The following is a 25,882-nucleotide window of genomic DNA, read 5'->3' as shown; positions in this document are numbered from 1 at the left end:
AGGTAAATTTATTTTATAACTCCTGTTTGAAGTCATATGACAACACTTACAAGCAACCTAGTAATGCTGCATCCAGTGTTCTCTGCTTTTTCTTCTAGGAATTCCTCCCCCTAGAGGAGTGTTGCTCTATGGCCCTCCAGGTACTGGAAAGACAATGATTGCCAGGGCTGTTGCTAATGAAGTTGGTGCCTATGTTTCTGTAATTAATGGCCCAGAAATTATTAGCAAGTAAGTGCATAATTTAATAGACCAAACAATATTATTAGATATACTTCTAAATGTGGTTTTTAAAAAATGGCTCAATAGTATTCTGTCTGGATATTTCACACATTGAAATATTTTAAATTTGCTTTTTTTAATGTGTATAAACATTAAGTTTGGAAAATAATTTTTGAAAGTAGTATTAAGTAATGTGGAAAATTTGAAAAGTCAGGTGAGCTTTTATAGACAGAGCTTTAAAAATGATAAGAGTTGGTCCTTATATGTATTTTATTTGTTACAGATTCTATGGGGAGACTGAAGCAAGGTTACGTCAGATATTTGCTGAAGCCACTCTGCGGTATTCTTTATTTTTGGATGTTTGGAATTAGTAGTCAAGGCTGTATTAATGAAACTAGAGATAGTAGTACTTTATACGAAGCATGAAAGAATAGAACAAAAATAATAGTGATAGCACTGGAAGTAGATTGTAAGTTTAATGAGGTTCTATCTAATCTAATTCTAATATTGTTTTGGAAATGTGAGAAATAAGTTATTAAATTACATAACGTAGCAAAAGGTACAAACTTCCAGTTATAAAATTAATCATGGGGTTGTTATCTATAGCATGGTGACTGTAGTTAATAGTACTGTATTGCACATTTGAAAGTTGCAAAGAGAGTAGATTTTAACAGTTCTCATTATAAGAAAAATAATTTTATAACTGTACGGAGACAACATGAATTAGAATTATTGTGGTAATCGTTTCATGATACATATATACAAATGTTGAATCATTATGTTGTGTAACTGAAAGTAATGTTATATGTCAATATCTCAATTTTAAAAATTACATAAGGTAAAAGAATTAAGACAGTGCTGTCTGATAAGTCATGTGAATTTGCTTGAGCATATAAATTTATGATTTTCTTTCTTTTGGGTACATCTAATCTCAATAGACTATTACAGTTGCCCTTTAGGCTTAAAACTTTGTTTTATTACAGTTTGCTTCAAAGTGACAAATCTTTTGCTTTAAAAATGATTCTTACTAATCATTTCTCAGTTTAGGCTACCATTGTTACGTTGCAAGGAGTATTAACGAGTGGCCTGTAACTTGGTCTTATGTAGTTTTATTCATAATATGGCTATGTCTCTTCCATTGTTTTGGTATGTAACCTACCATAATTACTGCTCTCTTATCAAAACTTCCATTTTTAAAGTTTTTTTTCCCCCAGTAGATAAAATAAGTAGTCTTTACTCCAAATACTGAAGATTTGAGAACCAGTGGTATACCTTATTGTTTACTATGTTTTTGTTACTATTTTTTTTTTTTTGCGGTACGCGGGCCTCTCACTGTTGTGGCCTCTCCCGTTGCGGAGCACAGGCTCCGGATGCGCCGGCTCAGCGGCCATGGCTCACGGGCCTAGCTGCTCCGCGGCATGTGGGATCTTCCCGGACCGGGACACGAACCCGTGTCCCCTGCATCAGCAGGTGGACTCTCAACCACTGCGCCACCAGGGAAGCCCTGTTGTCACTATTAATTTGTTACTGGAAGTTGAGACTTCCTCTTAGGAGAGAATTTACATCTTTGTATGGGAGAATTGGTCATCTTGAAAGTTGTTTTTTTAGTAGATTTTTTAAAAAGAGCATTTCTACTTTCTATCCCTTGGAACTTTAAACCGTCTCCAAGGAATAGCATCACTGGCCTCAGCTTCTGAATTGATCCAGGCATAGCAATTTAGTGAGCATTAGTGGGCAAGTTCTGTCTGGGCATAGACTGTCATCTCATGAGCAATACGTGTTCTCAGTACTCTGCTTTTTATTGAGGGCAGATCTACTAGAATGTGATATTGGTGAGTTAATAATTTAGGCTAGAATTAATCTAAGATTTTTCAGCTTAACATCTTATTGCTTTTGTCTTTAATATTATTAATTAAGTCCTAAATTTGATGCATTGCATTTCAGTCAAAAAATTAAAACAATTTCAATTTTTTAACTGCAGTGCAACATATCATTTAAAAATTAAATATATATTAGAGAATTCATTTTACTTGTTTATTTTTAGGCACCCATCAATTATTTTTATTGATGAGCTGGATGCACTCTGCCCTAAAAGAGAAGGGGCTCAGAATGAAGTGGAGAAAAGAGTTGTAGCTTCACTCTTAACACTGATGGATGGTATTGGTTCAGTAAGTACAGCACCAGTATTGATTTCTGTAGGAGGGGCTATTTTCTTAATAATATGCATGTAGTGGCAAAAACTGTCAAATATGTCTGAGTTTTTTGGATACTCTAGGGTAAGGAAGAAATATTAGCTGTAAAAACTAGAGGAAAGACCCATAAAATAATTTTCTTCATGATTTCTTAGTAACAGCTAGGACAGTATAACCTGGCATATTTTTCTAGCATATAAAATTATATACAATGATAGATTTATAATAAATGGTATTAACCTAAAAACCTGAAGCCCAAGTCAGTAAGGAAAATTTAGCAATTAAATTTAAGGGGAATTTGCTAAGAAATTTCATGAGTAAGTCTTATTACTCTTGTAAAAATTGATTCTTTGGGGGCTCTAAGTTGGGCAAGTGAAAGGACAGGAAGTGAGAATAATGGGAAATGTGTTTGTACAACATTTAAAAAGAATTTACTCATGTTACCAGATTCTTTAATAGTGCATACAGTCTTATATTAATAAAAACTATATGCTGATTATGAAAGGGAGATCCATAGGACTAATAGGGAAGAGGAATGAAGAAAAATTCTCTCAGACTCCTGTTAGGCATTTATCAGAAGAATACACTTCTTATACAAGATTGTAAATAACTCATATTTTTAGAATCATAATATGTCAGAACCAAAAGAAATTTTAGAAATCATGGAGTCCCTAGTCTTTTGCACATTGAAAAACTGGACAATTCGAACTTTTTGGTTTTACTGACTGTTGGTAGAAACTGAACATGTGAAAATGATGGGAACGTTTGGTATTGTCTCTATTGGTTGCTAACCTGTGTTACAATTTTAAGAGTAACATAAGAGAAGGGTTGTAACCTGCAGGAAGCTGGATTACCATCTGGTTCTCAGTCTTAGGGCACTACCTAGGTGTGATCATAATGTCCCAGGTTCAGTCCTGACTTAGAGAGCTGGAGGATTCAGTGTTGTTAGTATGTTGGAGATAGTGGAGCTCTGAGGATAGATCCATAGTAACAACACTCACAAGAGACTGATACATAAACTGGGACACCAGTTCGTCCATTTATGATAAGAAGTATAATTATTATCAACTATACTTCAATGAAAAGAGTTTTAAAAAAGAAAAAGAAAAATATAATTATTAAGCTGACCAAATACTTAGTTTATGAACGGCTCTCTTTTCATCCTGAAGAAAAATATATGTGGAGAGCTGTATTACAATTAGAATGGACTTTGGTGAGTAGGAAATCAGGAGGCTCTGTGTTGGAGGATCTTAATTACTACGTCATTGCTACCTCTTTCTCTGCCACTGGGATAGACGTGCTGTGAACTTATGTTCTTGCCTTTGGGCAGGACTGGGAGCATGTGACACTGATGTTTTAGCCTGAAAATGTTTAAGGGCCTGTATTTTTGTCTTCTAAACTCATAATTCATAGATTCACTGTAATCCGTGCACTTCCTGTTGGCACATCCAGTATAGTTGATTAGGTTTGAGTTTTCTTACTTCAAATCACATTCCAGTTAAGCTTGTCTCTGTGAGATTACACTTGGGTCTTCTGAGTAGAATGTTGGCTAATTTCTACAGGTGGCTCATTGTGAACACAGTTCTTTATAATTTGTTGTTCCAAATTTTATTCTCAGAGTAAAAATCCGTATGTATTCAAGGGTGTCTGATACTTGGATGTTGGTTATATTGTTGTGTGTATTTTCAGGAATTTGAATATTTATCAAAACAAAATAGAAACAGTGTGAATGTGAGGAAGATTTCTTAGACAACTGCGTAATAGAGCCTTGTTCTGTTTGAAACGTGTAGGTCATAATCTTTGCTTTCAAGTAGGGAAAAGGACAACTTAAAACAATTAAACAACTTAAAACTATATGGTATAGGGTATATATGTTGTTATTCATGAGAATTGTGTAGTTAAGATGCTAGAAGTGGGAGAGACATCACTTACAGTAGATAGAGAGTTAAGTATTGGAAAACTTTCTAGGTAAGGGAGAATTTAGACTGAGCTTTGGGAAATATGGGATGAATGACAAAATTTGAGAAATAAGGGATAGGACTTAGCAGCCTGGACAGTTAGATCTATCCTTGTCTATATAGCGAGTGCATAATTTTTTTATTTTTTTACTTTTAGAAGAATATGTGTGTGTGTGTGTGTATATATATATATATATATTTTGTGTGTGTGTGTGTGTGTGTGTGTGTGTGTGTGTGGTACGCGGGCCTCTCACTGCTGTGGCCTCTCCCGTTGCGGAGCACAGGCTCCGGATGCGCAGGCTCAGCGGCCGTGGCTCACGGGCCCAGCCGCTCCGCGGCATGTGAGATTTTCCCGGACCGGGGCACGAACCCATGTCTCCTGCATCGGCAGGCAGACTCTCAACCGCTGCGCCACCAGGGAAGCCCCTGTAATATATTTTAATTTTGTTTTGTTAGGAAGGAAGTGAAGGACAGGTGTTGGTTCTTGGGGCCACAAATCGCCCCCATGCTTTGGATGCTGCACTCCGAAGACCTGGACGGTTTGATAAAGAAATTGAGATTGGCGTTCCGAATGCACAAGACCGGCTAGATATCCTCCAGAAACTGCTTCGAAGAGTGCCCCATTTGCTCACTGAAGCTGAATTGCTACAGCTGGCAAATAATGCTCATGGATACGTTGGAGCAGACTTGAAAGCGTTGTGTAATGAAGCAGGTGAGAGTGATTTGCTGTAGCGATTCTGTACTGATGGATTTAATAACTGGTTTATTTACAAACTGATAATTTATATCTCACTTATTTCCTAATGGAAATAGCTAATTTTTTTTCTAATCATAAAATATATGTTTTATGAAAAAAATCTGGATAATTCAGAAAACTATAAAAATGAAATAAGAATCACTCTTAATCCCTCTACCTAAAAATAAAAATATACACATAAAAAATATACACATAAAAAAGGATGTACTTGGCATATACAAGCAGTAAATAAATATTAACTGCTGTTAATATGACTTAATAATTTCAAATTTTCAGGTATTTAACTGATCTTCTGTTTCCCCTAATCTAGCAGTGAATCAGATTTTGAGAAGGTAATTTTTAAAAAGATTAGTCTTAAAATTAAAGTGTCCAGTAGGGAAAATATGTAGTTTTGTGTATACTGTCTTAAATACTAGTGTATGTTGTGTTATGCAGTGGTGTTCTCTAACTTTATATAGCAGAATAAAGCTTAAGAACAGTGTGCTAGAATTTTTGCAAGAGATTTTTCTAAAGAGGCAGGGGTGTATAGTAGAAAATGGATTTTGAGTAGAAAATACCTTTAAAATCAGGCTTGTGGTCTTGGGCGAGTTCTTTGCCTTATCTGAGCCTTAGTTTTTTCCATTTGTAAATTGAGGGGGTTGTGGTAGATGATACTTAAGTGCCTTTGTACATATGACACTCCTTGGATATAAGGGAGAAGAAGAAAGAAATGGAAAAAAAGAAGGGAAGAAAGGAAGGGGGGAGGGAAGAAGGATAGGAAGGATAGGATGAACTAGAACATAACAAGGAAGTACCCAAGTTAGGCACTAAACCTGGCCTGGCCTCATTAGCTACTTTCATACACCTGGCTTTTCCACTCTTCATTGCCTTCTCTTTTGTGCCTGTTTGTCTGAATGATTTAAACTTAGGTGGTTAGTCAGGGCTTTCTCCCACAGTGTTCTTAGAAATAATGCTACAAAGCAGACTAATGCTGATTGTGAAGTTAACTGCATTTTCTCATTGAAACAGTCTGACTAAGGACTTGATTAACTTATACATTTGGTTAATAGTGTGACTCAGAAGGAAAGATAAAACAACTCAAACTCTATAAGCATTAAAAATAGTAGAATTTTGCTCCAAATGCTATAGAATGGGCATATCTCACTTATTGGATATACAAGGGCACCCCTAATGTGTGCATTGAGCATAAGAAGAAAAAACTCAGCTATATAGTAAATTTGAACTACGTATTCTCCTAGTTCTAGATAAAAAGAATTGAACATTTAATGTTGCCTTCTAACTAAATTCAAATTTAGAGGAGTTATTAGGGGAAGAGTTGAATGGCTCCTAGTCTTTTAAAATGACTGCCTAGGGAAGTTTGAACTGCTGTGCCCCCCCCCCTTTTTTTTTTAACATAGTAAGTATCCTTGGACAAGTAGAAGCAGTCACAATTATTACACTGACCTTAGATTACACACAAATTTAGAATCATATTTTTTACAAAAAGAGTCATGGTAAAATTTTAATATTTAGAGACAATATGCTCAGTAAGTATTTGAGAAATGTATGTGAAAACTGGGAGACATAATGAGACGTAATTACCACTCCACTCCTCTTGGTAGAGTAATAAAAATATTTATTCACTTCAGAGTTGAGTTTAGTTTTGTCTTTAAACCCCTGTTGAGCTTCATCCCCTCCTGGCCTTTCTTGCCTTTAGAAATCCCTGCTCTGTGCTAAGGAAACAACTCCGAGTGGTTATGTGGCAATAGACAAGGTAGTGTTCTGTGGTGCCTTAAATAACTGCTGCTATTTTTTTGAACATTTCCAGTCAATTTTTGGCTTCCCACTGACAAGATTTCTCAGCTATGGTTCTGACTGTGGACTTTAAATACATCTTGCTTAAAACCGGTGCTTTTTGGGCTTCCCTGGTGGCGCAGTGGTTGAGAGTCCGCCTGCCGATGCAAGGGGACACGGATTCATGCCGCGGTCCAGGAAGATCCCACATGCTGCGGAGCGGCTGGGCCCGTGAGCCGTGGCCACTGAGCCTGCGTGTCCGGAGCCTGTGCTCCGCAACGGGAGAGGCCACAGCATTGAGAGGCCCGTGTACCGCCAAAAAAAAAAAACCAAAAAAAACCCCAGTGCTTTTTAGGAGGCATTTTCATTGTTCACCAGTTGTGCTGTGTTTAAGTGGACAGCTTGAGAATTCCTACTGGCTTATCTGGGAAGTAAGTCACCTTGACCTCCAAATTTGTGAGGAAAGTGAGAGACTCCAGCTCCAAGAGATGTATTCCTGAGTACACAAGTTAATTCTCTTATTTATTCTTTTCTGCAGAATTCAGATTCATTTCACATGTTCTCAATTCCAGACAGATCACTTGGAGTTGAGGTTCTCAGATTTTATCGTGCATCAGAATCACCTGGAGAACCTGGTAAACTATAGATGGCTGGCTGTGCCCTATTCCCAGAGTTTCTGATTCAGTAGGTCTGGGCTGGTACCTGTGAATTCCTAACGTGTTCCCAGCTGATGCTGTTGCTGATGCTGCTGGTGTGGGGACCACACTTTGAGAGCCACTGACATAGGTCACTGGTTCTTTTTTTTTTTTAAAGGTAGGAACCCCTGTTTTTGTTTTTTAACTTTTTAAATATTTATTTTATTTATTTTTGGCTGTGTTGGGTCTTAGTTGAATCACATGGGATCTTCCTTGTGGCGCACGGGCTCCAGAGCACCTGGGCTCTCTAGTTGAGGCGCACTGGCTCAGTAGTTGAGGCACCCGGGCTTAGTTGCCCTGCCCATGTGGGATCTTAGTTTCCCGACCAGGGTTCAAACCTGTGTCCCCTGCAACAGAAGGCGGATTCTTAACCACTGGACCACCAGGGAATTCCCAGGTCATTGGTTCTTTTTTTTTTTTTGCTGTACACGGGCCTCTCACCGTTGTGGCCTCTCCCATTGTGGAGCACAGGCTCCGGACACACAGGCTCAGCGGCCATGGCTCACGGGCCCAGCCATTCCGTGGCATGTGGGATCTTCCCGGACCGGGGCACGAACCCGTGTCCCCTGCATCGCCAGGCAGACTCTCAACCACTGTACCACCAGGGAAGCCCAGGTCATTGGTTCTTAAAACCTCATTATGCCTCAGGTTCACCTGGGAAGCCATGCATGCTCCCATGCAGGTGCACGCACACACACACACACACACTCTCTCTCTCTCTCTCTCTCTCTCTCTCTCTCTCTCTCTCTCACTCACTTTCCATACTTAATTGAATAAAGAAGGTGGGGAACTGGAATCAGTATTTATAATGTCTTCCAAGTGATTTGAAGTAGCCAGTCTTGTACTTCCCTGTGAACAGGAAGTGTATCATTAATTTAGGCCAGTGGTTCTCCTGCCTTAAACCTGTATAAGAATCACTTGTAGAGCTTGTTAAAACACAATTCTGGGCTGCATGCTACTGGTTTAGTAGGTCCAGCTGGGGTACAATAATTTGCATTTCTGTCAAGTTACACGTGATAATCAGTGCTGCTGGTCCAAAGGCTACCCTTTGAGAACCACTGATCTAGGCCAACCAGCTCTCCGATTTTTGGAGATTCTCTGTAACTGATTTAAATAACTGCATTAAGTTTAGGTAATGTAATTCTGACTCTCTCACTGATAGTGTTGAGTTTCTTCCTAGAGTTTTTATGTGATAGTAATGTACTATTCTAAACTACTGTATCATTTTAGTCTCTGACTGTAGGAGAAAATGAGTGTCCAAGTTTGTCTTGCAGGTATATATAATGGTTCTGAATAAAACTTTAAAATGAAAAATAATTCTGAAAGATAGAAAGCCACAATTAAGGAAATAGTTAAGGATTAACAATTAAGAATACAAGTAAAAATGTAGACATGTGTTTTTCTTAGAACATTTGCTTGCTTATGATTTGTGGATATGTATGTTTTTTGAGCTTTTTGTGTGTTGGCTGTTGGTGGTTTTCCTTTTTCCTGGACTGCCTTCTAGTTGGGGAAGCTCTGCCATTTTTAATAAAAATGGTGCACAGGTGTCTAGTAGTTACATACATTGAAGTGATTCAGAATTTCATGAAACCTAAGTGAACTATGTTACTGATTGTTTTGTTAATCTTAAGGTTATTGTTTGTGGGTTATTAATACAAAATATCAAAATCCTTGTAGTATATATGTTTGTGCATTCTTTTCCAGAGGATGGAAGGTTTGCAATCTATTCCAGAGTTTGTAAAGGTGATGCTGTGTCTTTTGCAGTGTGATTACTCTCAACTTTTCTAACCTTTTATTCTGGTGTTACTGAATATTTTCCGTATTTTTAAACTTTGTCTCCATAACAAATAAGAAAGTTGGAAATACTACTGTAGTATTGCTTTCAACAATTGGATCTCTTATTATCTGAGCAGATATAATGTTTAATGTTGAGGGTTGGGTGTGAAACTGATTTTCGAATGTTATGTTTTCTTTATAATTAATTTTTGGGCTAGAGTGTGGTTTGATAAGTCGTGACTTGTCCAAAAGCCTAATGTTTTGTAGCTCACCTTTTTAAGCAAAGAGCAGCTGCATTTTGAAATGTTTTATCTCAAGCAGACAAGCTGTTTATAAGCTCAACTCTGACACATCCTGACATTTGATGTCTATGTTTTTATCCCTCCTGGGATTAGGCTGCCTTTCTAATTAATTAGTTGCATAACCTTTTATTCCCTCAAAATTTATAATGTTTTAAATTAACAACATAGATAAGCATACCACACTTTTTTAGAAAACATGAAATGTTAATTATGCAGTGGAGACATGAATTATATAAACTCTGCTGAATGTTAGAAGATGCTTAGCAACAGTGTTTTCCAAATGCAGGGATTTATTATAAACTTATCCTTCTAAGGCTGCCTGTGCCATTTCAGGAGAGTGAATATAAATAGAGCTTGATTTCTTCAAGAAGAGGACTCGGTCATTTTGTTAACAGTGGAAGGAAGCATTTGCTTCACATCTCTAAGAATTTATCTTTAGCATCCTTGTTGATTACACATCATTTCAACATGTTCATACCAAATGCTTGGGCCTTGATAAGATACCGTCACAGAACAGGAAGAATTAAAACTCTTATTTAAACAATGATTTTGTCATTATTACACTTACGTAGGTCTAGTAAAAATACTGAATCTAATTATTATAACATAACTTCTTGTGAAATGGAAAATGTTATCTGTCTTGTAGCAGCTTTCTCAGATATTTATAGCTGTTAGTCCTTCCTCCCACCCTTCACTAGCTTATTTGAACAGGAATTTATGGAGGATCTCCTATGTACAGTCCAGTTCTTAAGAAAGGTTCTTTTTCTAACATTTTCTACCATTTTTGAATTCTGCCAATGTTATTTTCTAAGTTAGAATTAAAATGTTGATTCTGTAAAAATTCAATATTTTTAAATAAGGTCCAGGGAAATAGTAGGATTTTGTGGAAAGCTTATGGTGAGCTCTAGTTTCAAATGCTAGCACTACCCCTTATCAGCTGAGAGTCACTGGGCAAGCCATTTAATCTCTTGAACTCTTTCCTCACCTGCTAAATAGGGATAACTTTTTTTTTTTTTGGATAACATTTTTAAAAGAGTTCTTATGAGGTTTAGAAGTATAGCCTGACAGCAGTGTTCATGGTTTATACAGGCCTTTGGTAAGTGTCACTTTCTCTCTTTTAAAAAAATTTTTTTTCATATTTTATGTGTATTTATGCACTTCTCTGGTAGGTACTTATTTGAATTTTGACAGTATTCCTGATTTTATGAAGTATTTGGTTACTCTAGTACAAGTGGTATCAGGGAAGTCTAGCAGAATCCTTTACCTTGCTAGGGTAGTGACTTTTACTGAATCTGGATCGGTAAAAGTCTTGTCCATCAATAGAAATATGCAGACTAGAGATAGATATGGCTTATTTTGGGGGTTCCTCCCTGACAGATTTTCTTGCTGAATGTGAGAGCTCTCCTGTCATACATAGTCAGAGTTACAGTCTCTTCCCTCCCCTACCCACGTCGTCCCACATGTGAGTCCACTGTAGCCCTGCAGTAGAGCAACAAAATTAAATTGATGTATGTATCACGATTATCACTCTAATTAATGCATTTTATAAGGGATCATATCTTTATTCATTATTGTAGGTGGATAAATAGGCAGTAATTATGCAATATAATATCATACAGCAATGAATTTTCCCCTCTGTTTTGTAATTCTGAAATATAGTTATATTTGTGATGTTAGGATTTTTCCTACTGCATAAACATTATGGATATTATATGAGAAGTAGAATTTTTTTTGGTCAGTGAATTGGGTATCTTCATGTTAGTTCTGCTGTTCATTTGAAATGACTGGAGCTGAGTGGTTTGTTTCAGAAAAACAAGTGGTAGTTTTGATTCTGTTTAAGCTCTAAGTGATATATCCTATGTACTTCACTAGTGGAAAATTTTCTGAGTTGCCTTGCCAAGGCTATAAAAGTAGAAAACCTAAGGAAAGGTTTTCTTTCTAATTAAAAAAAAAAAAATCAGGGCCTCCCTGGTGGCGCAGTGGTTGAGAGTCCGCCTGCCGATGCAGGGGATACGGGTTCGTGCCCCGGTCTGGGAGGATCCCATATGCCGCGGAGCGGCTGGGCCCGTGAGCCATGGCCGCTGGGCCTGCGCGTCTGGAGCCTGTGCTCCGCAACGGGAGAGGCCACAACAGTGAGAGGCCCGCATACCGCAAAAAAAAAAAAAAAAAAAAAAAAAATCAGTCTTTCTAAAAGAAAGTTACTTCTAAGAGTTATTCTTGATTCCTTTTTTTGTTACTCTTTATCAAATCCTGTCGCTCTATTTTCAAAATTTATTCAGAGTTTCAGCTTTAAAAAATTTTTTTAACTATTTTTCGTTGCTCTTGTCTGGACTGTTGCGATGTCTTCTTCCTGCCCACTCTGTCCTCCACCTTCTACCCCTCTTTATTGTTTACGTTGTCTAAGCTGCAGGATTTTGAATTGCAGGTTTTGGAGATGAGAGTCTTGGTTAGATCTCTGTTTTAGTGAGTTGGCACCAGTTAGATTATGACTGAAGCCACTGAAATGAATGAAGTCACTTAGAATGAACAGAGTTCATTTGTTCGTTCATTTATTGAGCCAGGCACTGCACTTGGTGCTGGGACTACCTCAGTGAATAAGAGAGACTTGGACTTTCTCCTCTTAGAGCTCAAGATGCACAGAGAAGTGCAGCAGTGTAACAGGTAAAATTATAATATGTTGTGTTGTATTTGTGAAGGATCAGGGAGGTTTTAGCCTGCTACTGAGGAAAGAAGGGATCCTGGGGAATACCACCATTCAAAGGTTGAATTGTTAGGAAAAATCTGGTATAGGAGACTGAGGAGTGGCTAGAGGGTGGGAAGAGAACCCCAGAAAAGTGGTGACTCAAATGAGGGAAGATTCAGGGAGGAAGTAATTAGAAATAATATATTATTAGTTACCACTAATTGAGTACTTACAATGTGTCATCCATTGTTTGAAGTGCCTTCACACATGTTAATGATTTCTTACAGCATTCCTTATATGGTTATCTTCATTTTATAGGTGAAGAAACTTAGGTCAGAGAGGTTATGGAACTTCATCAAGATCACACAGGAAATAAATAGTGGGGCCAGGATCGACAGTATAGAGACCACAGTGACATCAAGTGCTTAGTACTTAGGTGGTCACGAGGGCCTTGCAAGAGAGTAGTTCTAGTAGATCGCAATAAATTGAGGGGTTATTGAAAGTTGAAGGAACAGAGATAGTGACTGTGAATTATTTTTTCAGTTTTAATGGTGTGTTATTTAGAGTTTTTGTACCTTCCAAAAAGGACAAATACAGTTGGCCTGCCCCCCCACTCCCCAAGTCAAAATCATATCAGACTATATTCCTTCATTATTTTCCTGGTTCCTCTCCTCTTACCTGGACCTTGCTCTAGACCACCAAGCCATAGATCTTCAACCTCTGTTGGCATAAGAATTATGCTGTAAGCAAACTATCCTTTTTGTTCCTAACTCTGCATTTTTTTTTTTTTTTTTGCGGTACGCGGGCCTCTCACTGTTGTGGCCTCTCCCGTTGCGGAGCACAGGCTCCGGACGCGCAGGCTCAATGGCCATGGCTCATGGGCCTAGCCGCTCCGTGGCATGTGGGATCCTCCCGGACTGGGGCACGAACCCGTGTCCCCTGCATCGGCAGGTGGACTCTCAACCACTGCGCCACCAGGGAAGCCCCTAACTCTGCATTTTAATAGGGTTGGTAAGCCAGGTAATAAATAATTTGATATTAAAATTTTGAAACTAAGCTGTATTTTTAGGAAAGTTTGTTAAAACCTGGGACTGGTTAAGTGAATTAATTCTGTCGTTTTAGAACTAGAAGACCCTATAAGAAATCATTTAGTACATTCCCTTATTTCACAGATGAGTACAGACTGTGTGATCCATCCAAGCTTAAGCAGTTAGTGAAGTCTTGGCCCAAGATTCATGTCTTGACACCAGGGTGCTTTCCATAGTGCTGTTACTTTTAAAAGCAATTTTTTAAAGTGATAGGGGATTCTCAATAGACCTGGCTTCTGCAGTCAGTCTAAGTTATACCAATCATTTGTAATATAAATAATGCAAGAACCACAATACCCTCTTTGAGAGTATTCTGTTTAATTTCTTTTCTATGAATAAGGAGTGAGAAATGGAACTCTCCCAGTAATATATCAAGTAATACTTATCACCTTGTCTATACTTAATACTGAGTTGAGGGAGAGCAAAGACTCCAGATAAAACATTTCTGGAATTCTGATATTTTGAGGAAAGTATATTTTAAAAAGAGAGACTTAGATTTTTATAGTTGCTTTCAGTCTTCATTTGCCTGAATATACTATTCAGAAATTTTATGCCTAACTTTTACAATTCAAGTCTGAGATCCAGATGCCCATGTTTCATGTTACTTCTTTATATAATTGTCTGTAGGGTAGATAATAATTCTAAAAAACATTATTACTCCTGTGATGAATTTTAGTTTCTAAGGAAGGGACTTAATTGCATGCTCAAAAAATAACATCATTATTTAGCAAGCATTAAGTCTAAAATTGTAGGATGCCATATGCGTGGAGCAAGATGTTTGTTGATTGAATATGGAGCAGATGGTCTTGAAGAGCATGAATTTAGAGTAATTGCTCTTGTCTAGAAGTGATTATATCTGGATAGTGATGTGGGGCTTGAGGAGAACATGTCATATACCGGAAAGAATGTGTTGGCATTAGGCTTGCCTGGGGCATTTTGCCGTTTGTTCTCTTCGTTGCAACTTGTTTCCCATTTCAAAACTTTTGAGATCATTAGAACATAAAATAATGAAAGCAAAATGACACATTTAGTTAGCTACACCTGTTTTTTTGTTTCAAAGCTGTGTTTCTTAACATAGTTGTATTGCTTCTGTTTTTGTTTACATTTTTAAAATTAAACTTAGTAATGAAAGGAAATGTTATAGATTGCTTGCCCTAAGCTGTATTCCTTGACGATGTACATGTGTCCATTTGCTCCTCTAGTTAATTGTTTACTTCTGGTTTATAAAAATATGTGTATTTTAAAAAATTTAATTTATTGCCATAGATTCTAGTATGGCGTCCTGAGGAATGATGATGTCCAATAATTTAAGCTTAGCATCACAGAATTTTCTGCACACGGCTTCATTCCCAATGGGCTGGAAACAACCTGGGGTTGTGTTTTGTTTGGGAGTTGTTTGGCCAGGGCCTTTTGAACAGTAGTGTCCCAATGAAGTACTAGATACTATTTATGTAAGAATGAGCTTTTCTTTTTTTTTTTTTTTTTTTTTTTTTTTTTTTTTTTTTTCTTTTTTTTTGCGGTATGCGGGCCTCTCACTGTTGTGGCCTCTCCCGTTGCGGAGCACAGGCTCCGGATGCGCAGGCCCAGCGGCCATGGCTCACGGGCCCAGCCGCTCCGCGGCATATGGGATCCTCCCAGACCGGGGCACGAACCCGTATCCCCTGCATCGGCAGGCGGACTCTCAACCACTGCGCCACCAGGGAGGCCCGAGCTTTTCTTTTTTTTAACAATAATATCCTTTCAGAAACTTCTAACTACTTTGTAACTGCATGACTTAACCTGGTGACAAAAGCAGTTATTAAAAAGACTACCTTTTCCAAAAAAATTAAAAAAAAATAAAGCTGAAAATAATTCAGAGAAAATACTGATATATTTTAATCTTTCCATTTAATAAATGACATAACTGATGGCCAGAGGAGCTAAGTTTTATATGTCAAGTGACATCTGAGCTAGTGGCAGATCTAGGACCATGGAGGGTTGTTTGCATTAATATGATAGCTCCAAGGGTCTTTAACTTTGTAAGCTCTGATATACATTTAATTCATATAAATTCTGTTTCAACTTATGTTATTTTCAAGAATAGCATTTGTATAAAATACAGTACCTCTGTACAGCGTCTAGAATCATAGAACCTCATATTGAGAAAGAATCTGAAGGGCTCTGGTAGGAATTTCCAGTATCCTTGTTATGTTTTTACAGCTTTTGCAAATCTGTAATTTTCCTTATTTTCTTTTTCCCTTTCTGACAGTCTGCCATACTTCATCTTCTCACATATCTACAAATGAATAGAGATGGATTTAGGTTTATTTAAAACATGTTCTTTCATATTTCTAAGAGTGAACTCTTTAAGGACAGAGATTTTGTCTTTTACTGTTCTTCAGGGATGCATAATCTCTGAAGTGTTATGCTCATTCTTGTCCCTAGGCCTTTATATATGCTGTTCCCTCTGCCTTGAATACTCCGCTGCCTCTTTGGCCTTAATTCCCATATTAGCAGTTTAACATCAACTCATTTTTCAGGTCTAACTAATTTAGGTTGTATACACGTTTTAGTCTCTCTTCATTTGTGAAATAAAGGAATATACTAAATGATTTCTGTGAGGGTTATCTAACTCTAAACTGTCACTAATCCTACTAAACTGAGCTAGATGTCCCTGACATGTGTTTTTGTGCCACTTTGTTCTTTCCATGTCATAATACTTGGCACAGTATATAATAATAACTTGTCACTAATCCTACTAAACTGAGTTAGATGTCCCTGACATGTGTTTTTGTGCCACTTTGTTCTTTCCATGTCATAATACTTGGCACAGTATATAATAATAACTTGTTATCGTATGTCTTCTCTATTAGACTATTAGCACTATGAGAGGTTTATCTGCCTTCTTGCTCTTTTGTACTCTAGAAAAAGAGCTCAGTACATTGTTGAATGAATTAACTATGTCTAGGAGTTTCTAAGTGAATCTTTTAAATGAACGTATAGAACTAATGTTGAAGAAGAGTACCTGTGAAAGAGTAACTTATAGTCAATGAATATCTCTTCTCAGTGGCTTCATGACATGATATTTTATTTTACTATTTGCTTTGCTTTAATATGAATTGTACTGAATAACACAGGTACAGAATAGTGATTCTCTCATTGAGAACTATTCTGTAAAAAATACTTGCAGATTCATTAACATAGGGAATGCTCTTGTCTCTCCTCAAGTCCTGTTCTTTTCTCCCTTGTTTATAGTGGCTTTGTTTATAGGTTTTTTTCCCTTTCACTTCATTTTTTATGTATTCTATTTTTTAATAAACTTCTTTCTGAAATATATATAGAAAAGTGTAAAAACTATAAGATCCATGCATTTTCCAAAGTGAATACACTCATGTGACCACATGAGTGTATTTATATATGTAACCAGATACAAAGCATTATTAGTGCCCTAGAACTTCCATCAGATTCTCTCCCAGCCACTACTCTTCATCTCAGCAGAAAAGGCAACCACTCTTCCTGGCTTCTAACACCGTAGATTAGTTCAGCCTGTTTTGTGCTGTCTTCTTTCTCTCATATTATGGTTTGAGAGCTTCATCATTTTATTCTGTTGTAGCATTCATTTTTATTGCTATATTTTATTGTATAAATATTGTGAGTAATGATGCCATCAGTATTCTTGCACATTTTTTTTGGTGTACAGATGTAGACATTTCTGTTTGCTTTATATCTAGGGGTGGAATTTTCAGGTTATAGAATATGTGTGTGAGTTGTTAGTAAATACTGCCAAAAGTTTTCTGTGGTGATTGCTTCAATTTCCTCTTCCACTAGTAATGTGTGAAAATTCCGGTTTCTTCTCATTCTTGCCAGAATTTGGTGGGTTATTAACAGTATTTCATTGTGTTTTTATTTCTCTGAAGACTGAGTTGAATACTTTTTTATATATGTATTGCCCATTTAGATATCCTCCTTTGTGACATGCCTATTCAGATATCTGTTCAATTTTTCTATTGTGTTGCTTTTCATTCTTTTTTTTTTTTTTTTTTTTTTTTTTTTGCGGTACGCGGACCTCTCACTGCTGTGGCCTCTCCCGTTGCAGAGCACAGGCTCCGGACACGCAGGCTCAGCGGCCATGGCTCACGGGCCCAGCCGCTCCGCGGCATGTAGGATTTTCCCGGACCAGGGCACAAACCTGTGTCCCCTGCATTGGCAGGCGGACTCTCAACCACTGCGCCACCAGGGAAGCCCTATTATGTTGCTTTTAAAAAAATAATTACTCTCTTTACAGTGTCTTTGAGGAATAGAAGTTTGTAACCATATACATTTATTATAACATATAAATATAATGAACCAAGTTATCACCATTTTTCTTTATGGATAGTGATTTTTTTATCAAGTTTAAGAAATCTGTGTAAATTCCACAATTGTGAATATTTTATTTTATATTACCTTCTTTCATTTAAAGATGCTTTATTATCTTTCCTTTTACATTACTATCTATAATTATTTCACTTTTTTCCATGTAGATAATGAATTGTACCAGCACTAGTTAATGAAATGACCATTCTTCTTGCTCTGCAGCGTTAACCTTTGTCACAAATCAAGAGTTTGGGTTTGTTCTGAATTCTCTGTTCTGTTTCATTGATCTCTTTATCCTTGTGCAAAATACTGAAATATCTTTAATCACTTAAGCCTTCTGAAAAGACTTAATTTCTGGAGGGTAAGTGCACCTTTTTTCTTCTTCCTCAAGATTGTCTTGACTATTCTTGGTCCTTTGCATTTGCTTAGAACTTTAAAAATCAACTTGCTAGACTCCCTCCCCTCCAAGACAAAACAAAATTGGATTTAGATTGGAATTATTAAATCTCTTGATCAATTTAGGGAGAATTAGAAAGTTAATATCTACAAGTTATCTACCATGTGGTAGATTCCTTCATTTATTTTAGGTCTTTAATTTCTCTCAGAGTTTTATAGTTTTAAGTGAAGAAGTCTTGCATAATGTTCATTAGATTTATTCTAAGGTATTTAGGGTTTTTTTAATGCAGTTATAAATGGCATCTTGTAAAGTTTCACTTTAATTGTGTTCGTTGGTATCTGGAAAAACTAAACTCTTATGTATTGACTTTGTGTCTACCTACCTTGCTAAATTCACTTATTAATTTTAATAGTGTGTATGGAAATTGGTTGAGTTTTTATGTATGTAGTCATGTTAAAGTTTTCTGTGTATACAATCTGCAAATAATGACATTCCTTTTAACCTCTACACTTCTTTTCTTGCCTTGTTGTAGTGGTTAGGATCTTTAACAAAGTATTTAATAGAAGTGATAACAGTACTTATCCTTATCTCATTCTTGATCCTAGGGAGAAAATTTTTAACCTTTTACTATTAGGCATTATATTTGCTCTTTGTTTTTTTGTAGCTAATATGATAGAGTAACAAAATTTCCATCTGTTCCTAGTTTTTATAATTAATGATATTGATTTTTATGACGTTCCTTTTCTGGGTCTACTGAGATAATCATATTCTCTTCTTTATTCTATTAATGTGGAACATGATGTTGATTGATTTTCAAATGTTAAGCTAACTTTACATTCTTGGAATATAGCCATCTTGTCATGGCATATATCCTTTATTTACATATTGATATTTTTGCTGATGTTTAGGATATTTGCACCTATGTTCAGGAGAGATATCAGTCTGCAGTTTTCTTTTAATGTCCTTTTAAGATTTGAGGTAGAGGGTTATGCTGGCCTCATGAATCAAGTTGGGAATTATCCTGGCCTCTTTTTTTCTCTGCAAGAGTTTTTGTAAGCTTAGTGTTATATTCATACTTAACTACTTTGTAACATTAACCAATGAAGCCATCTACGTTTAGAATTTTCTTTGTGGGAAAGGTTTTAATTATATAATGAATTTAATAGCTATTGGAATATTCAGTTATGTACTTTGTGTATTAGTTTTGATAAGCTTTTTACCCCCCCTAGAAATTGGTTCATTTCATCTAAATTTTTGAGTTATTTGGTATAAGGTTATTCCTGATATCCTCTTATTATCTTTTCAATGGCCTGTGGGTTCTGTAGTGTAGACCATCAGTAGTCATTTTTGCTTTCTGATATTGGTAATGTGTGTCTTTTCTCACATTTCCCTGATTTCGTCTTGCCAGAGATTTATCTCTATTAGCCTTTTCAGAAAATAAACCTTTGGCTTTATTGATTTGTTTTTTTAATTGCACATTTGTTTTCCATTTCATTAATTTCTGTTCCTATCTTCATTATTTCTTTCCCACTGTTTTGTTTTTTTATTTGTTTTTGGTTTATTTTATTCTTTGTTTTATGAGATGAGCACCTCATTGACTTTCACCCTTTATTCTTCCCTAATATGTGCATTATGCCTGTCATTGTCCCTTTAAGTACAGCTTTAGTAGCACCCCACAAATTTTCATGTTATATTTTCATTATTATTCAGTTAAAAAAATTAACAATTTTCATTGGATATTTTTTTGACTATGAATTATTTGGAAATGTATTGGTTAATTTCCAAATATTTGTATTTTTGGTCTTTTTGTTACTGATTTTGCTATTAAGTCTCTTGTAGTCAGAGAACATAAACATTATGATTTCAATCCTTGAAATTTGTGGAGAGTTGCTTTGTGTCCCACCCTGTGGTCAGTTTTGGTACTCCTTCCAGGTACCCTTGAAAGCATGGATATTTTACTATTTTGGATAGTTATTGTTTTGTATATATGCCAATTAAGATAGGTGAGTTAATTTTGTTTTTATAACTTCTACATATATATATTTTTGTTTGTTTGTTTGTTTTTGTTACCGAGGGAAGTGTGTTAAAATATGCAAGTAAGGCTGCAGATTTGTCTGTTTCTCCTTTTAGTTCCGCTTAGTTTTGCTGTTTATACTTTGAGCCTTTGTTACTAGGCATGTATTAGAATTTTATGTATTCTTGGTGAATGGACCCTTTTATCATCCTGAAATGTCTAGTAATACCTCTTAAAGTCTATTTGATAGTAGATATAGATGCACTATTTTCCTTTTACATTCATGGTATCCTTTTTCTATTTTACTTTCAACCTTTCTGTATTTTTATATTTCAGAATATGACTCTTGTAAACAGCACAAATTTGGGTTTTATTTTTTTCATTTATCTGATGCTGTCAATCTTTTAATTCAAGTACATGATACGTTTATATTTAGGGTAATATCTTAAATACTTAGTTTTAATTTACCTTCTATTTGTCCCACTTGTATGTTTTTTTCATCTTTTTTACTGTCTTCTCTTGGAATAGTCAAGTATTTTTGTTACTTCCTCATCTTCTGGTTATCTTTTTAGTTATGTATTTTACTCATCTTTTAGTATTTATCTTACATACTACAATATGTCTCCTTGGCTTACTAGAGACTAATGCAAGAAAAGTGCAAACAGTTTGGGAACACTTTGATTCTCTTTACTGCAAAAACACTATTATTAGTGTTTTATTCAATTATTATTCATTTGTATTTGTCTACATATTTGGTGGTCCCTGTAACAAACCACTAAGTTTGATGCCCCACTAGGAGTCATCACAGGACTCAGCATATAGTTGTATTCATGGCCTTGATTTATTTCAATGAAATAATACCAAGCAGAAGCAGCCCAAGGCACATAGTGCAAAGTGTGGGGAAAAAAATAGGCATAAGCTTCCAAGAGTCCTCTCCCTGTGGAGTCACACAGGACATTTTAAAAATCCTCCAGCAATGAAGTGTGACAACATGTATGCAATGTTGTCTACCAGAAATGATCATTAGAGACCCAGCACTAGGGATCTACACAATGAGCCAATTTTCCTATTATTCATTTACCAGCTACTAAATAGCCTGTCCTTTCCTCATTGATTTATGATATATTATCGTAAATTTATCAGATATTAATATTATACATGTATGGATTATCTCTGAACTCTATTCTGTCCTAGTGTGGTCTGTCTAGTCTTATAACTTTTAAACACATTTTTAATACTATTAATTATATCTTAATATCCAGTAAGGTAAATCTTATTTATTTGCATTACTGTTGACTTAGTTATGTATAGACCTTTATTCCACAGTATATTTTTAGGGAAAGTTTATTCTAATTTAACAAAAATATACAACTGACATTTTGACTGCGGTCACATTTACAATATATAGATTATTTTGAATATAATCGATATTTTTTTCGTATTGTCATCCCATTCAAGAACATGGGATGTCTCCCTGTGTTCATATTTTCCTCTTTATTAGAATTGTCTCCATAGAGGTGTTGTTTTTGGTGTGGAAAATTCCTATATACTTTATTATTTTTGTCATTGTTGTGAATGGTATCTTTTTTTCTTACTATATTTTAAAATTGCTTTTTTTGGTGTTGAAAAAGCTTATATTGATTATTTTTTGCAGGTTGTCTACCTTGCTTACCTCTTATAATTCTAGTAGTTTTCTTTTTTTTTTGGCTTTTCTGGGTAAATGATTGTCATATGCAAATAATGGAAGTTCTATTTCTTTCCGTCGTTTTGGCTCTTTCTCAGTCTCATTTTTTGTATTAATTGCCAGGGACTCTACAATTGAATTATCCAGTAGTAGTGATATTGGTGTCCTTGTCTTGCTGACAGTTTTGAAGAGACTGCATATAAAGTTTTTTCATCAAGTGTAATATTTGCTAAAGATTTATGGAATGTAATCTTAAATACACTTTGCTAAGAGTATTTTGAATTATTTTTATCATTATAAATGGATGTTGAATCTTATCAAATATTTTTTCTGCATTAGTAAAAATAGTTATATAATCTCATAATGTGGGGAGTTAGGTTTTTTGATGAACTGGCCTTTCATTTCTGAGATAAACTCTGTTTGATTGTGAAATATAATTTTTAATGCACTGTTAGATTTAGTCAGCTAATATTTTATTTAGAACTTTTGTCCCATGTCCGTAAGTGAAAGGCATTTTTTTTCTTGGTCATATTTGGTTTTGGAGTCAAGGTTATATTAGCCTCTTAAAATGTTTGGGTAGTTTTGCTCTCACTTATAAAAACCTCAGTCTGGGGGACTTCCCTGGTGGCGCAGTGGTTAAGAATCCTCCTGCCAATGCAGGGGACACGGGTTCGATCCCTGGTGCGGGAAGATCCCACATGCTGTGGAGCAGCTAAGCCTGTGTGCTACAACTACTGAGCCTGTGCTCTAGAGCCCACAAGCCACAGGTACTGAAGCCCGCACACCTAGAGCCTGTGCTCTGCAACAAGAGAAACCACTACAATGAGAAGACCGTGCACCTCAACAAAGAGTAGCCCCCGCTCGCCACAACTAGGGAAAGTCCTGCGTGCATCAGTGAAGACCCACTGCAGCGAAAAATATAAATAAATTAATTAAATAAATTTATTAAAAAACAAACACCTCAGTCTGCATATAATGGGAATAAAGGATATTTCTTAAAAATTCCATAGGATTGTTACTTGTGTCATGATCCAGTTAGGAGATAGAACCTCTACCACTCATTTTTGTAGAGAGAATTTACTATAAAGAATTCATAACAAATTATAAAATTACTAACTGAGAAGCTACTATCACCTGTAAGGCTGGGGAAACAAAGGAAAGAGGTTGGGATTTCTAAAATCTAGAACTCAGACCTCTGAAGACCTACCTGATATTTTGAAGGCTGGCTCAGACCTCTGAGAAAGTGGCACTGGTAGGTTGGTGCTGATGTCTCTTAGGGGTTGCTAGAGTGGTGGTCACAGGAATAGCAGACAGACAGGAAGCCCACAGAAGTAAAGAGTCCCTTCTCTCCCCTTCATCTGCAATCTCTCTCTAGAGCTTTGCTCTAGCATTGGCAAAGCCTACCATGGAGCCAAAGTGTAGTTTGCAGAGTCTCAGCCCTAAGTATCACAAAGCCAAGTTTAGAAGTATGGTTTTGGAGCTGAAAGTCAATAATTTAATAACTGGTACAACTGAAAACTAAGTTACATAATGCTCATATAATCTCTGTGTGAGCTGCAAAAGAAATTATATAAGGAACTAAATGTTAAGAATAGAATGGTAGTAAAAACTCTGTTTTAGATTTTATCTAAGAGGGAACTATAACAAAAACAGTTATCAGGAAACAGGAAGGGTTAAAAATAAATGCATTCAACTCAGATAGTTGGAAAAGAGCAACACAGTAAACCCAAACATGAAAGAAATTTAAAATGTTAAGGGTAGAGTCAATAGACTTGAGAACAAAACAACAAAGTTTAAAATAATCTCATTCTTTGACAAGATTTTTAAGATGATGAAGTCAGACCAAGGTCCATTCAAGAGGCAGAACCACACTAGTGGAAGTTTTTGGTGAAAGAGAAAAGTAGAGGCAAATAAAATATAGAATGGAGGAAATAATGACATGGTAGAGATCAAAAAAACAAATGTTCATTCTGGCTGTTAAAAAACTTTGTCTGCAGAAGAATAATGTGGAGATCTATGTCACTGGCTTACCTATTAATTTCCTTGCAGCCTCATGATTAACTTTACTTTGATTAACTATACTTAAACATGTATGTTAACATTTTTAGTATAACCATTAAAACAATAGAGAGTGTATAACTTTAAAACTAGAAGGCAAAATGGAATGTGAAAAGCACAAAAGATTGAGTCTCAAAGAAAGCAAGAAAAGGAAGTGGTAAGGATTAGAATAATTTTAATGCAAAACTCACTCCTGAAGATAAGGATGACTACCGTATATTGATAAAACATTCAGTTCACTGGGAAGCTATAACTGTTTTAAATCTGATGTACTTGACAGGGTAGCTTTGAAACATATAAAACAAAAAATTTCTGTAACTACACAGAGAAATGAACAGAACGACCATTTTAGTGAGTTTTAACACATCTCTGTCAGTCGTTGAGGATAGAGAAGGTTTGAAGAACACTATCAACAAACTTGATCTAATGGATATGTATTTGGAACACTGAACCAACAACATATATACATATTCAAACAGGCTGAGAATGTTTATGAATTTGCCATTCGAAAAATTCATTTCATACAAACCTTGTTCTCTAAGTTAAATTCAGTCAGTTAAAAAACCTTCACAGTTTGGAAATTAGAATATTTTAAATAAATTATTGGTTGAACTGTAATATGCAAATAAAAAACTATTTGGAATTGAATGATCAAAATCTGTGGTATGCGGCTAAAGTAATTCTAACAGGGAAATTTACAACCTGAAATTCTTTTTTCTTTTTTTTTTTGCGATACGCGGGCCTCTCACTGTGGTGGCCTCTCCCATTGCAGAGCACAGGCTCCGGACGTGCAGGCTCAGCGGCCATGGCTCACGGGCCCAGCCGCTCCGCGGCATGTGGGATCTTCCCAGACTGGGGCATGAACCCGTGTCCCCTGCATCAGCAGGCGGACTCTCAACCACTGTGCCACCAGGGAAGCCCCTGAAATTCTTATGTTAGAAATGAAGAAAGTTTGAGAAATAAAAAGCTGTGCATTATTATTAAAAAAATAATAAACCCCCCAAAACAGAAAGATTTAATCAAGATTAGACAGAAATGAATGGAAGAAGAAAAGAATTATGAGAAATAAGTAGAATGATTTTATGTGCTATTCCATCCTGATTGCCCTCCCCTCTCTGCTACCTCTGCATGGGTATCGTGAGCTCTGGAGTTATCACAGCCTCTGCTCAGCTTCTCTTGTTGATTCCAGTACTTCATTAGAAGCTCTTCTTGGGCAGATCTTTTACTTTATTTAAAGAATAGTCCTCGGCTTTATTGGCGAGGGGAGGCAAAACTATTCCTACAGCTTTTCTCTAGGTCCCAACTATTTAGAACATGGTGATTTCCACTACTCTGTCTTCCAGTTTGCTGATGCATTCCTCTGTATCATGTAATCTACTGTTGATTCCTTCTAGCATATCTTTTATTTTAGTTGTTGTGTTCTTTTTTATTGAAGTATAGTTGATTTATAATACAGTGTTGTGTTAATTTCAGGTGTATAACATAATGATTCAGTATTTTTGCAGTTTATGGTCCATTATAGGTTATTATAAGATAATGGGTGTACTTTCCTGTGCTGTATAGTAAATCATTGTTGCTTATCTATTTTGTATATAGTAGTTTGTATCTGTTAAGCCCATACCCCTAGTTTGTCCCACCCCACTTGCCTCTCCCCTTTGGTAACCACAGGTTTGTTTTCTGTGTCTAAGTCTCATTTTGTTTTGTTTATACATTCATTTGTATTATTTTTTAGATTCCATATGTAAGTGATGTCATATAGTATTTGTCTCTTTCTGTCTGAGTTGTTTCACGATGCATAATATTCTCTAGGTCCATCCACGTTGATGCAAATGGCAGTATTTCATTCTTTTTTATGGTGGAATAATATTCCTATGTTTGTGTGTGTATGTGTGTTTGTGTGAGTGTGTGTGTACATATATATTCTTTGATTTTTATGAGCTGTTTGTATATA

The 25,882-nt window shown here is 36.1% G+C and overlaps 1 protein-coding gene across 3 annotated transcripts in view; it reads left to right on the top strand.

The window, feature by feature from the left end:
• The window catches only part of AFG2A (AFG2 AAA ATPase homolog A), a 334,449-nt gene that overhangs the window by 13,741 nt on the left and 294,826 nt on the right, over nucleotides 1–25,882 (top strand). For all 3 annotated transcript variants that reach the window (XM_082639000.1, XM_082638999.1, XM_082639001.1), the window contains exons 6-9: nucleotides 99–228; nucleotides 503–559; nucleotides 2,264–2,387; nucleotides 4,826–5,081. In XM_082639000.1, coding sequence (XP_082495126.1) covers nucleotides 99–228; nucleotides 503–559; nucleotides 2,264–2,387; nucleotides 4,826–5,081 — 567 coding nt within the window. The remainder of the gene's footprint in view (nucleotides 1–98; nucleotides 229–502; nucleotides 560–2,263; nucleotides 2,388–4,825; nucleotides 5,082–25,882) is intronic.

Source organism: Mesoplodon mirus, assembly GCF_964341445.2.
Source record: "Mesoplodon mirus genome assembly, chromosome: 2".
NCBI classification, from domain to species: Eukaryota; Metazoa; Chordata; class Mammalia; order Artiodactyla; family Ziphiidae; genus Mesoplodon; species Mesoplodon mirus.
This window is presented reverse-complemented; position numbering and strand designations above follow the sequence as displayed.